Source organism: Panthera pardus, unplaced genomic scaffold (genome assembly GCF_024362965.1).
Source record: "Panthera pardus isolate Hobbes unplaced genomic scaffold, ASM2436296v1 HiC_scaffold_10, whole genome shotgun sequence".
NCBI lineage: Eukaryota > Metazoa > Chordata > Mammalia > Carnivora > Felidae > Panthera > Panthera pardus.
In genome coordinates this window covers 54754278-54767474 of record NW_026526655.1, presented here as the reverse complement: position 1 = coordinate 54767474, position 13197 = coordinate 54754278, and the positions used below count along the sequence as shown (strand labels likewise).

Sequence of the window (13197 nt, the reverse complement as noted above, 5' to 3'; positions counted from 1 at the left end):
ATGATTTTTGAACCTATGTGTATAGTATTAATTATAGAATAGAATCTAGTTATAGACACATCTCTTTACACTAAAAGCCAACTTAACAGACTACCCATCTTCTCCCTAAATCTTCCGGGCTTAATGAAAACTTAAGAACATCATAGAACATCTCTCTTTTTAACTAGAATCCATATACAGAAAGAGATTTATAATGTGTACTGTCAAAAGTTGAAATCAGATTCATGCAGTGAGAACTTCCTTTTTTTTTTTTTTTTTTTTAACGTTTATTTATTTTTGAGACAGAGATAGAGCATGAACGGGGGAGGGTCAGAGAGAGGGAGACACAGAATCTGAAACAGGCTCCAGGCTCTGAGCTGTCAGCACAGAGCCTGACGTGGGGCTCGAACTCACGGACCGCGAGATCATGACCTGAGCCGAAGTCAGCTGCTTAACCGACTGAGCCACCCAGGCGCCCCGAGAGCTTTCTTTATACACATGTTATGTTTGGTTTCCCAAACATGTCTAAAAGGGATGGGGCCCTCTTTGATCTATTAGATTCCTGACTTACACCCAACACCGTGGCCTTTCCCAGGAAGCACAACAGAACCGGTGGGCTTCCTCTTGGGACTCATGTCCCGTCTTGCTCTGCTCCAAGCCATTCCATTATGATTGCCCCTGGGAATTTTATATGGACTTTTCTTCCACGTGGAGAAGAAGTGGGGCACATTTACTAGCCAGAAATGCACTCTCAAGGGCATCTACATATAGAATTCTATTTATCTTTTTATTAGAAAAAGGGTCAATTTGTTACAGAACTTACTGATTTTTCTTTAAAGCAGAGCTATGTCGGAACTTTCTTAAGGAAGTTCTTTCAGATATATAGCTTCAGCCAGGGTGCTGCACTTTAACAGTAAACCTAGTGGTATCTTACTCATTGAAAAGGACTGAAATAAAGCTTATTGTTCAATCCTTATGAAGCAATAGAGAACTAGCATTATAGGTATGGGGACATCTGAATAGCTAATTCAATCAAAGATATTACATCATTGTTTTCTCCACACATGAAATATAAGAAAAGCCTATGTGTTCAGTGCTTCACTATCAAACATGGCCTTGACTTCTGGAATATAATAACACAATTTCTTATTCATTAAAAAACTGTGAGTTGTGCTATCAACACTGCTTTATGTTACCCATGTTTTAGACATTAGACTACCAGGTGAAGTTTATGCTAGCCCACCATGCTGAAATCGAGTCCTGTCTACTGAAAGGATACATGTGTATGGCGATACCTGCACCATGAGTAACCTATAAATATGAAGCCTTTTCTCTTCCCCTCACCTGTAGCCAAGTAAGAGAGGATGGACAAGAAACACATTGGATGTTTACTCTAAGTCCTGCTCCTGAATCTTGTGTTTTGATCAACAGATACATCTAATGAGGCCCACAGATGCTCACTGAATTTGTGTCACTTTCATTAATCTGAGAAACAATCTGTGAAAGAAAACAGCCCATCAAGACTCCAGATCATCTCTGGATCAGGGCATTGTTTACCTTCATATTCTGTAACTTCCACTTCCTCCTCCTCCTCCTCTCTTTCCTCTTCTCTATAAACTGAAACGGACACTCTTTCCTCTTCTGCTGAATAACTCCACTCCTCCTCTGCAGGTATTTTAAAAGATAATATTTAATTTAAATTCAGTCTCCTGAAATACTGGTAATAGCCATATGTTCCCTACAGATAGATAATGGTTCTTCTCTCTGCTGAGGGCGTGGCTTCATAGTGCTTCCCTCATTACATGGAAGTGAGAGCTGATTTAAGATAAGAGAACAGTACAGCCCAAGACTGAGAAGAATATTCAGATAATGTCCAAGTGTGGCCACTTTGGACAATTATCACATTTTCAGCACCCCATTCACTGTCTTGGAATGATTTAGGACCAATGCAGACACAAAAGACTCAGTCTCAGAAAGCTATGGCATGTAGACACCGATAAGGACAACTTGTAAGGTAAACAGTCACATCTGGAAAGAAGGACATTGAGGAAACACACACACCCATTTCCCCCCTCACTTCTGATTATATACCTTCATGTCGCATGACTTCCACTCTTTGAGGAACTGCAACAGATAGTTTTTCTTCGGCAGCAAATCTTTTTTCTTCTACCACAGTTTTCTTAGAAACTTCAGCTTTAAAAAAGCATTAAAGTTGAAGTTTAAATTTTAAGAATCTTAATAATTTTCTCTCCCTAGGAGTTTGGGTAATAAATACACAATATACCATTCTCACTAACACAATGGGAAAACAAGTTACGTAACATATCACAAGGATGTACACATAACAATTCAATCAGAAGAGAGACAGAGGGTCACGCAGGAAGACACGTGATGGAACAAAGGAAGAATTCACAAGCTAAAAGATTTTTGTCAAATCCTACCTCGGGGAGGAGGAGCTTTCTTAGCGACAGGAACTGGCACAGGAACTTTTTCTTCAGGGACGGGTTTCTTACGTAGAGCTGGCACTTTAGAAACATGTACTTTTAGAACCTCAGAGTCATCTCACTGAAGGCCAACCCCCAACTGTGGGCCATATCCCCACAGATATACACCCACAATGCACTCAGTATCACAGAACTAACAAAACTATCATTTGCCTTGTCACATAATATTATGTAAGATGGTTCTTGGAAAGAGAGAGAGGCGATACCTTTTGGTGGTGGAACTTCTTCCTCTTTTTGAGGAAGGGGTCTTTTTTCTTCAGGAACTTTCTTCTTTGGTATTTCTGGCACTTAAAGAATAGTATTTGATTTTAAAATTCCCAGAACGGCAAAATAAATGAGCAACACAGAATTGGCATGCCCATGAAAGAAGACATGCAATTAAAGAAGCCTCAAGGAAAGACAAGGTTATTTATGAAGATGGAATTAAGTACCTGCTGGTGGTGGAGATTCTTCTCTTTGAGTCACAACGGTTATTTTTTCTTCTGTGACAACCCTCTTCTGTACTTCAGGAACTTGAAAAGACATGAATTTTTAGAAATGAATTTATATTTTCCCAAGTAGCTAATTTACAGCTACTTTGTAAAAGAGTAGGCAGGTGGACAGGCACTTCCGTTGAATTATTACTCACACCATAAAACACTCATTTTGAATTAAAGTAACTCAACACATAAGGAAACACAAAAGTGTTTTGTACTCAAGACATAAAAATAGGGCTCCTTTACCATGCAAGACACCGTACCTTTAGCTGGTGGAACTTCCTTTTTCTTTGCGACAGGAACAGGAATCTTTTCTTCAGGGACCGGTTTCTTTGGCACCTCTGGGACTTAAAGTTTTTTAAACAGAACATTAGTTCAGACATATACCACTTTTATGAATGGACATAGGCACACACACAAATCTTTAGTAGTTAATTAATGTTATAGAGTTTTGATGTATTGGCAAAATAACACAGAAAATTAGACTATAATGTTACAAAGGTCATGATGTGATAAATGTCACAAGTAGTGTTACAGAAGCATTCAAGCAATTAAAAGTGAGTTATATACACAAAAAATATGTACATAACTTATTTACATATCGGTATGTTTTTGATAAAACAAACCAGTGACTACACAAACAATATAGTGTGTAGATATAGAATATAGCAAAGTGTCATTATGCTTTGTATGGAGAAATGGAATCCATAATGACAATGGAGTTAATTTATCTAAGACTATCTTAGACTAAGACATATTTAGAATAATTGTATCTATATGTTAACATTTTTTTCCCATTTCTCTTCTGATTTTGTTTGTTTTTGATGCAACTGTAGTGTGTTGAAAAATCAGGAAACACTCATTCTAGAGTAAATTGTCTTCTCCATCTGATATCCATGTGTCAATGGCTTTGGGGAGCTCTGTGTGTGAAATTTTGTGGGTATGTGCATATATGCTTTTCTCTAAGAGGCTTCATTGTTTTCAAAAGGCTCTCTGACCCAAAAAGGTTAACAACAGTTTAGTTTATCTAAGTGTCGATGGTGTGGAATTTTTAACCAGCAGATGTATTTTATTTTAACAGGATGCATTACCAGCAATAATTGTTTCCATTTCAAACAGGATAGCAGTTTTTGTGAACTCCTGCACTTCTATACTTGCATTTGTAACATCTCGATGTAATTATACAGATACACATTTCTGTCTGTATATATTATCTATATATGGGTGTTTATGCATATCTATATATGTTACTATGTGTATTTATTTCAATGGTGAGACATGTCTCTGTGTCTCCTTCAGGAGTGATCAAGTGGCTTTGGTATTAGTATTGGTTTTAGTAATATGATCTTTTAATATATTTTATCTTCATATACTCATTATTTTCTAATGATTAGACAATCAGAAATCATTTTACAAATCATTCGATTAAAAAAAGAAGACCCAGAATTCTGAAACAGTCAAGAGTTTGAGAAAGAGGAGAAACAGAATTGATTCAGGAAGAAACTGGACAATGGAAGTCAGGCAAAATGGGAACATGATGATTTCAGTAAGCCTAAATTGGATGCTAATGAATTCTTGCTGAATCTCTCTGTAACAGACCAGATGTGTGCAGTCTATAGTTTCACTGCATCCATAAAGTCGTGTCTTATACCACCACCCGCCCCCACAAAACAAACCAAATTCAAAAGCAAAGTAAAGGATTAGCACATCGAATCCAAACATACCTAGACCAAAAGGCCTCTGACTAGATAATAGATAATCATAACATTTATGGCAAATACTGACATTCAATTAAAGTCGGGAAACACGGTGAAAGTACATGTCGAAAATCAATGTTTCCCACTATTCTAGACTCACCACTATGGACTTTTCAGAAGAGTGACAGTTACTAGCAGCATTGTACAATCTTTGTCTAGTTAATATTCAGTTCTGCCAAACACTGTCAGAAGGTTGCTACTCTTTGTCTCTCATTATAACTCATGGAAGTGTTTTGTATTAAGAAAAACATCCCATATATAAGGGGTGAAAGAGTTTTTCTTCCAAACACGCCTGCTGAATACGAGTTTCACAAAATTTCTTCTTTCTCTGAGACAGGAAAGATATTAAAAATTTAAGACAGCAGTTTGACATAGTTACTTCTTTTAAGAACACTTTGGTAATGTCTTTGGGATGTTCAGTGTCATAAATAATGCATGCCAAGAGTACAGCCCTGGAAGGTGGTAAACAAATGAAAAACACGAGGGGCATCTACAAGACACAAAATACTAAGATAGCATAGCATGCGGTTGAAGACCACATAAAACAAAAGACTGGCATTTGGGGCAAAGGGTTGCCCCGTGATCAGTTCTGGTGTACCTTTTGGGGGAGCAGCAGGTTCCTTTTTGGGTACAGGAACGGGCTTTTTCTCCTCTGGCACAGGTTTCTTGGGAACTTCAGGAACTTTAAAGATACCATTGTTGAAACAATGTTGAGAATTCGAGTCTCCTTCTGAGACATTTAAGATTATACTAAAGCATAAATCCTCAGTAAGAGTGTAAGAATTTAGGAAGTAATTAAACATGCTCTACTTGTGGTAGAAATGTATGCTAAATAAATCAGTACCATAGAGACACTACATACATTCCATGAAACAAAGACCCAGTTAGTATGGTCTAAATGTTACTGATACTTGCATAATACATTACCACAATTAATGAAATAAACATACACAGAACTAAATATATTACAAATTGTTGACAGATGCTGTTTCGTTAATACACAGATCCCATAGAAAAAGATACAAAAAAAAAAAAAAAAAAGACAGACATGGAGAAATTTTTTCCCCAAAATATTATTCTACCTTTGGCTGGTGGGGGCTCCACCTTTTTAGGAACGGGAACAGCAACCACTTCTTCTGGGACTGGTTTCTTAGGTGGCTCAGGGACTTTAAAAAAGAGTGCCATTTTTGAGAAATCTTGTGTTTTTACAACAAGGTATATGTGGTTGCAAGGTAGTGTTAAAATAAAGTGTAGACATTTCTCTTTTATGACAAACAAATGCAAGAAACTTCTACGTGAGAAACGAGTGTGAAGGGAACTGAAAATGTGGCTGTTAGTCACCTTCGACTGGACTGCAGGAGCCTCCACTTTCCTAGAAAGTGCCCCAGATGCCAGTTTTAGAAACTTTACATGTACAAAGTGACTGCATTATAATGATTGCATTAGATTACCTTAAATAGTTTTTGTATCCTAAATATGTAACGATTTGGGGAGGGGGTGTGGGGGAAGGGGAGCCCTAATTTGTAGCAGCTGCCATTTTCCAATTTCTGTGATGGTGTAAACACTCCCTCCCTGGCTACTGAGCATGGTGACATTGTCATGGAGTTGGGAAGAGATGTGCAGTTGCCCACCGCAATTCAGTACTTCGACTACGTAGGCACAATAGATGGAAACAACCTCAGAAACAGAGATAATAATAATAAAGTGCAGTCAAAGTGGAAGCAGAGAGTTTTAACTATGATCATGGTTTTTAATATAATTTGTTTAATTGTAAGTTCATATAGTTTAACTTTTAGTCATGGAGGTATTGCACACTGGGTCGCAGCATCCCTGAAACTTAACCATCAGCTCTGGGGGAGTTGGCCTGAGCTGGCTCCAGGACATCAAATCTCTATTTCCAAAAGGCTGGTCGCTAGACTGTAAGGTCTCTGAAGCAGAGAACAGAGTTTCCATTTATGTTCATTCCTCTCTCCTGTGTGCTCCTCATGGTCTCCCATCCCCCTGTAATGTCCATTGTACACAGTGGCCATAGGTCTGCTGACCGTGTGACCAAATCCATTATGCAATATTAACATATCCAGGTGCTTGGATCTGCTATGGAAATTTTAAAAGATTTTAAACTTAGAAGGAATCACTAATACCTTTAGGTGGAGGCTCAGTCTTTTTGGAAACAGCAACATGAATTTTCTCTTCAGTAACAGTTTTCCTTTGTACCTCAGGGACTTTAAAAAAATGTACATTTTAATTACTGGTGTGCCATATTGTGGGTGGTAATTATAATTTACAAAGAATATTGAAATACGAATTAAAACAGAGACAATGTGCAATAAGAAGATGACAGAGAGCTACAAGGAGACAGAGATGCCTATAGAATCACAAGTTAGGTAAGAAGAAGAGGGATAAAAATTCATCTGACGCCCTTCCGTCTGAGCCCCCAAATTCAAATGTGCCTTATACCTGTGACTGACACTTCCTCCTCTGTGTGAGAAGCAAAGAACATCTCTTCTTCTGAAATAACCATCTTCTTTGTATGCACAGCTGGGACTTCAAAGAGAGCATTTCACATTTAGTATTTGTTTTTCTAAGACAAGATACCAGATCAAATACATAGATTACATACTCTGTGTAAGTCTTTAGATACAGAATGAATGGGTTAATATGAGAGCTTGAGAATAAAGTCAGTATTGACAAGAAAACAAATCATGTTTTGATATATAAGGACAAACAACCCATGCAGCCTTTACCAAACATTATTAAGTGGGAATCAAATAGACACAACTTCTTCACACAAAATGTGGTGCTTTTCCAAATCCATTACGGTTTCTTCACATGAACAAGAGGATGGGGAATATTATATGCAATGGGATGCATTGCATAGTAAAGTTAGAAGACTATTCATTAAACAAAGCCTTCCTTAGATTAAAAAAAATTATGTAATTTTAAAGCAAAATTAGAAACAAAGGGAATGTTATTATTTCCTTAAATTATGCGTTATGTGCAACTCGACATAAAATATATACTGTATAAACATGTCTTCATGTTGGTAGTTTCAGGTTTGTGAATTGTTTAGTAATATATGTACACATATCCATAGACATAAATAAAAATGTTTAAAACTTGTAGCTGGAAAGACAAAGATGTATACCTTTCACTTCAATTACTTCTTCCTGCACTGGAGTCCGAGAAGGTTTTTGTGGAACAATCTTCTTTGAAACTTCGGGTACTTAAAAAATATGTACAGATATATTTGTATTGTGAAGAATACTGCTTTGCACAAAATTTAAAAATACTTTAGATGATTATATAAATAACTAACACGGGAACATACATCAGTAAACAGACGACGTGTGTACATGGTACTAGAAATGTTTTAAATCATAATACCTTTGGTAACTTGAACTTTCTCCTCCTCCATTCTTCGAGAAGTCTTTTCAATTTTTTCAACTACTGGCTTCTTTATAACTGCAAGCATTTTAAAGAAATTGCAGTACTTTTAGAATTTCTATTAAAATTCTCTCTTTCTCCCTATGTATCCATATATGTATGTATATATGTTTACATGCATATATAATATGTATATAATTTTAAAGAAAGAAACAAGTTTGGTACTCTGAACTTTAAGTACAAGGTTCTGTACTTCAAATATTTTGGTTATTTTTAAAAATATTTATCATAATAATCTTTTTATGATCTTTTTAAATTTTGCATTAAATAAATTAGATATTCTTAGGAAAAAAATTCGTTGATACAATAAAGCTTAGAGAAGAAGTTGTGCCTATTGGATTGAACTGGTGGTTTATACATCTTTGCCAAACAAGCCATGATAATGATGTTGATGCTCTGATCTACTTAAATAATTCCAATTACATACCTTTTGGAGGCGGTGCTTTCTTTTCAGGCACTTTTGCTGGAACTTTTCTCTCACGGGATTCTTTAACAAAAACAGGAATAAGAAGGGATGCTTAAATAGGTGAGTTCTAGTAGTTTGTATCAATTGCAAAGGAAATCAGAATATATAATCATGGAAAGTATTGTGTTTGGGATCGATATTGGAAACACGATCCCTTGCAGCTGGATTTCGAAGCAGGATCAAGCAGAGATGCAGCAAGGTAGTGGGAGTAAACCCTGAATTTCTGCATTAGAAAATAGCACTCGTAATTCGGTAATAGGACTGAATGTTTCCACTTATAATGTCAAAGCCTGAAAATAATTACAGAAACTTAAAGATTAAGTTTCTAAAAATTTCTAACCTTAAGACCTAAATGATCACTTCATTGATTTCATATCCATTACAGATCAGGGTAACAACATTGAAAATACGAGGAACTGAGAAGAAAGAGAACAAAAGGCGCCCAGTTGATACATACCTTCGGAAACCTCCTTTTGCACTTGAATTACTTCTTTCTCTTGGTAAGTTTCTTCCCACTCTTCTTCCCCTTCGTCATAACCTTCTTCCCTTTCATAGTATTCCTGGCCTTCCTCGAAATCTTCTTCCCATTCCTCATGAACCTCCCTTTTAGCTTCTACCTTGGTCTCCTCATAATCTTCATCTGGTTCTTCATAATAAGGTTCTTCAAATGGCTCCGTGTATGGTTCCACTTCTAGTTCGTCGTAAGGTTCTTCCAAAGATTCAATGAAAACTCTCTTCTCCTCATAGACGGCACGCTTTTTCTCATACACAGCTTCTTTTTCTTTCTGAACCTCTTTCTTTCTGGTTATGGTTTTTATCTTCACTTCTTCCGCCTTGGAGGATACATCGATGATTTCAGGAGCTAAAATGAATGAATGAATGAATGAATGAATGAATGATACATCAAATGACAATATTAGCATATTAATTATATCCATTACCCATAATTATATCCATATCCAATTACTTCATAAACCAAAGCCTGTTGTCAAACAATATCAGTGTTTGGATCTCAGCGTTATGTCGATAATTTGTCATATTTTCTGTGTGTTGAATCCATTTAAATTTTTGTTGACTATGGAACACAATAAAGAGTATCAAGGTGCACTCTACTCTTAATTTGAGGATTTTTCCAGTGTAAACAAAACAGCATTCAGTAAATATCAAATGGACACACCCTCCATTGTTCTAAAGGACCTCCAGTTTGCGAAGCCCCTGGTTTCCCACAAGGATATTTTAACATTTGATCATTTAATGGAATTTATATTTAATGTTAACCTCTATTTAAGTTTCTAATTATTCTTTCAGAAACATTTCTAATTTTAAAGCTACATTTCTGATAGTTGAATATGACTCTCTTATCAGTTTTGTAAAGATGATACTTAAAATTATGTAACCAAGTCAAATAGTTGTTTTTATAACAACAGCTTAAAAAAAATGAAGGCTAACATTGTTTACGTGATCCTTAGTACTTGTGTTAACTACAAGTAAAACAATAAGGATGCTGCCTCCCTTTCCACCCCTCACCACTGCTGTTTCCACTGAGGCTGCCTGCATCAACATCGCCTCTGATTCCCTTTCTGGGATTGGAGCAATAGGAAACCGTCATTTCTAGTACTAATTTGAATATGGCAGAGGAGATGCCACAACTTTACGATCAACTAGAAGTCTCATATTTAAAAAAAGAATCCAGAGCAGAGATGCAAATCTCAGGAGTAAATAAAAATATTTAACAATATCGTTTCATTTACCTTTTGCCGGAATTAAGGCAGTAGGAGGCAGGGGCTTCTTGGCAACCTCTGGGATTTAAAAGAATAGAAAATACGTTTATCTTTAGATTATGCATTATTTAATGTTTACTAATCCTCTGTGCTTTGTTAGTCATTTGTACTATCTGTGACTACTAGACTAAATGCCTTTATAATTTCCAAATTTAGCCCACCGGAATTGCTAGGCAATGCCATATTAACAAAAATGGGGAAAGGCTGAGCTCTGATTCTAGTTTAGGTCGATTTAAAACAATTTCAATGAACATGAAACATGAAGAGATTATTCAATAAGTCTAATGCCAGAAAATAAGGCGTGTTTCATTTTTTCAGTGGTTAACTATGAAGTTGAGAAAATATCCACACTTTTTGAGCTTCCTCTTATACCATAATGTTTCACAAATGATCACTCAGGGAAACATCTCTGGGAATGGTGCCTTGTGCTCCTGGACTCTCCTTCCTTCAGGAGGACTTCCTTACTCTAATCTTGGTTAAATAGGTAAAACTATTTGCTTCAATTTAGTTATCTAGTCTCCCTCCTAAAACACTTCCAGGATTTAGTACAAATGGAAGTAATTGAATTGATCCTCCTTCAAAAAGTGTTTTATTTTTCTTCAGGGACTGGCAGCAAGATGAGCCAGGAAGGGTTGTGAGTTGGGCTGGAACAGCCACTGAAATTAGCATCAGTCCTTGGCCTTCTATTGGTACAACTGAATCCAGAGCAGCCATGGGACTGGAGGTGCCATCCAGAGATAACAAGAGCTCTGGTGCTACCACTGTGTGCCATGGACAGACACAGGCACAGGTGGACAGGGAAGAAAAAAAGGAGAAAGTAGAAAGTTGACGAAAAGAAAGTGAGGACTGAGTTTAAGAAGAGGGCGTGAGTGAGGGAAGGCAGAGGTTCCATTTTGTGAATTCAAACTCTTACCTTCCTCAGCCTCCACTATTTGGCATTTAAAATTGTTAACCAGGAGAAAAGCAGTAACATTCAATTTTGATTAACTAATTATAATACCTGTAGGTGCCTCTTCTTTGGGCTTTGCAACAACTTTTTTGGCATCTTTCTTCACAGCTTTTTTGGTCACTAAAAAAAAGAATGTCAGAGGTAAACAAGTAAAATGTTTCCAGGCTTTGATGGTAATGAGATCTTGCAACATTATTGCAAGATACCTTGTTTCAGAAAGGTCTTGTGCTAGAATGCAGAAAATGTTTTTTGGATGGAGATAGAATATGTAGGGTGATTTTATGCCTGTCTACAGTTCAAGTTTTCAAAACACTGAGCCCATGAACCTGTGATACCATAAATAGAAAAGGTCCACATTTTCACTTTGTTTCACTTAGATAAGAGCACTTTAATTTGTCAGAAAGAACAAGCGAATTAGTAAAATTAAAAGTCCCATCTATGATACCGTAGAAGTATTCTTTGTTGTTGCTGACATTATACTTTGATCATGGCCCTTACTCATAACTTGATTACAGCTTTTGATATTCATGAATAGCACAGTTTTTAACTTTTAAAATAAGGTCTCATATTTTAGTGGGTAGTCAAACTTAGCCATGTTGACAGTATCATTCCAAGACTCATTCATTAAGATATGATTATTATTCCTGACAACACATGTAAATGGAAATTTAATTTATGATTTTTAATTCTTGTTCTTCTTTGCTCTCAGAAGTAGATGAAATATACTTAACTATTCATATAAGTTATAAAAATGCTTTTGTTATTGAGATGTATTCATCACATAACTGGAAGTTTTTCATTTTTTGTTTGTCTACTATAGTTTCCCTGAGGCTGGCTGAAAACTAGCTCAACCTCTTGGCACCAATGGTAGCAGATATTAGGGGACTAGCATGCCAAACCCTGGAAAATGCTACACAAAAATCTGACTATGGAAATATCTGGTTTTGACATGCAGAATTTTTTCCTGATGCGAGAATTCTGACAGCAATTCTCAACTTTCAGAACTCTAGAAAGTCCCAGGAAGTCTGCTGACTGATTTACTTGAATAGCTTGGGGGACAAATAGCATAATTTGTCTATTGAAGTATTTGAAAAGGGAAATTCCCTGACATACTCAAGAGCTCTTTATCGGTTAACTCATTCCTTAGCTAAGGAAAAAAGAAATCAAATATATCAAAGATGTTCTAAGTCATATTTTTGTAACAAAACAGCAAATTTTAAAAAGGCATTAACATTGTAACTGAGAAAAAAATACAAACTATAATTTGCAACATGACCATAAACTAGTATGGGTTATCCCCAGGAACTTCACTAGAAATTAATTCCATACGTACACATGTATACACGTGTATATATACATATACATATATATACATACACGTGTATATATACATATACATATATACATGTGTATATATGTATATATACATATACTATATAAAATATATTGTACATATATATATACACATATATAATAAGAAACATGAAATCAATTTGCCATTAATGTTTAAGTGATTCCATTAAGATAAAATATTTTAATATCAAGCATTGCATTTGGTTTCATGGTTATTTTCATAGTTTTAATCATATGTCTGTCTTACACATATTTAAAGTATCGAAAGCAAATAATTTACATTTTGAAAGGCAATTCAACCTGTTGACCACTAGAGGGCCAACATGTTGCATTTGACAACATTTTCCAGGTCTGCAATAATTAATCATATACTTTGACATTTAGGTAGATAACATAAAATACCTTCAATGCGTTTTGCTGGTGGTTTCTTTTCTTCAGGTGTTGGTAGCAACAGAGGAATAGGAGGAACAGCCATAGGAGGGATTTCT

At 36.0% G+C, this 13197-nt stretch overlaps 1 protein-coding gene across 1 annotated transcript in view; it reads right to left on the bottom strand.

Annotated features, from left to right (window-relative positions):
• TTN (titin) overlaps positions 1-13197 on the bottom strand; it is a 277219-nt gene that overhangs the window by 155849 nt on the left and 108173 nt on the right. The window contains exons 109-125 of the mRNA XM_053907301.1: positions 13112-13195; positions 11408-11476; positions 10378-10425; positions 9084-9488; positions 8588-8647; positions 8101-8178; positions 7862-7939; positions 7174-7260; positions 6858-6938; positions 5799-5882; positions 5315-5398; positions 3223-3306; positions 2915-2995; positions 2690-2770; positions 2421-2504; positions 2071-2172; positions 1537-1644 (exon numbers count right to left, since the gene is read on the bottom strand). Of these exons, the coding sequence (XP_053763276.1) occupies positions 1537-1644; positions 2071-2172; positions 2421-2504; positions 2690-2770; positions 2915-2995; positions 3223-3306; positions 5315-5398; positions 5799-5882; positions 6858-6938; positions 7174-7260; positions 7862-7939; positions 8101-8178; positions 8588-8647; positions 9084-9488; positions 10378-10425; positions 11408-11476; positions 13112-13195 (1698 nt within the window). The remainder of the gene's footprint in view (positions 1-1536; positions 1645-2070; positions 2173-2420; positions 2505-2689; positions 2771-2914; positions 2996-3222; positions 3307-5314; positions 5399-5798; positions 5883-6857; positions 6939-7173; positions 7261-7861; positions 7940-8100; positions 8179-8587; positions 8648-9083; positions 9489-10377; positions 10426-11407; positions 11477-13111; positions 13196-13197) is intronic.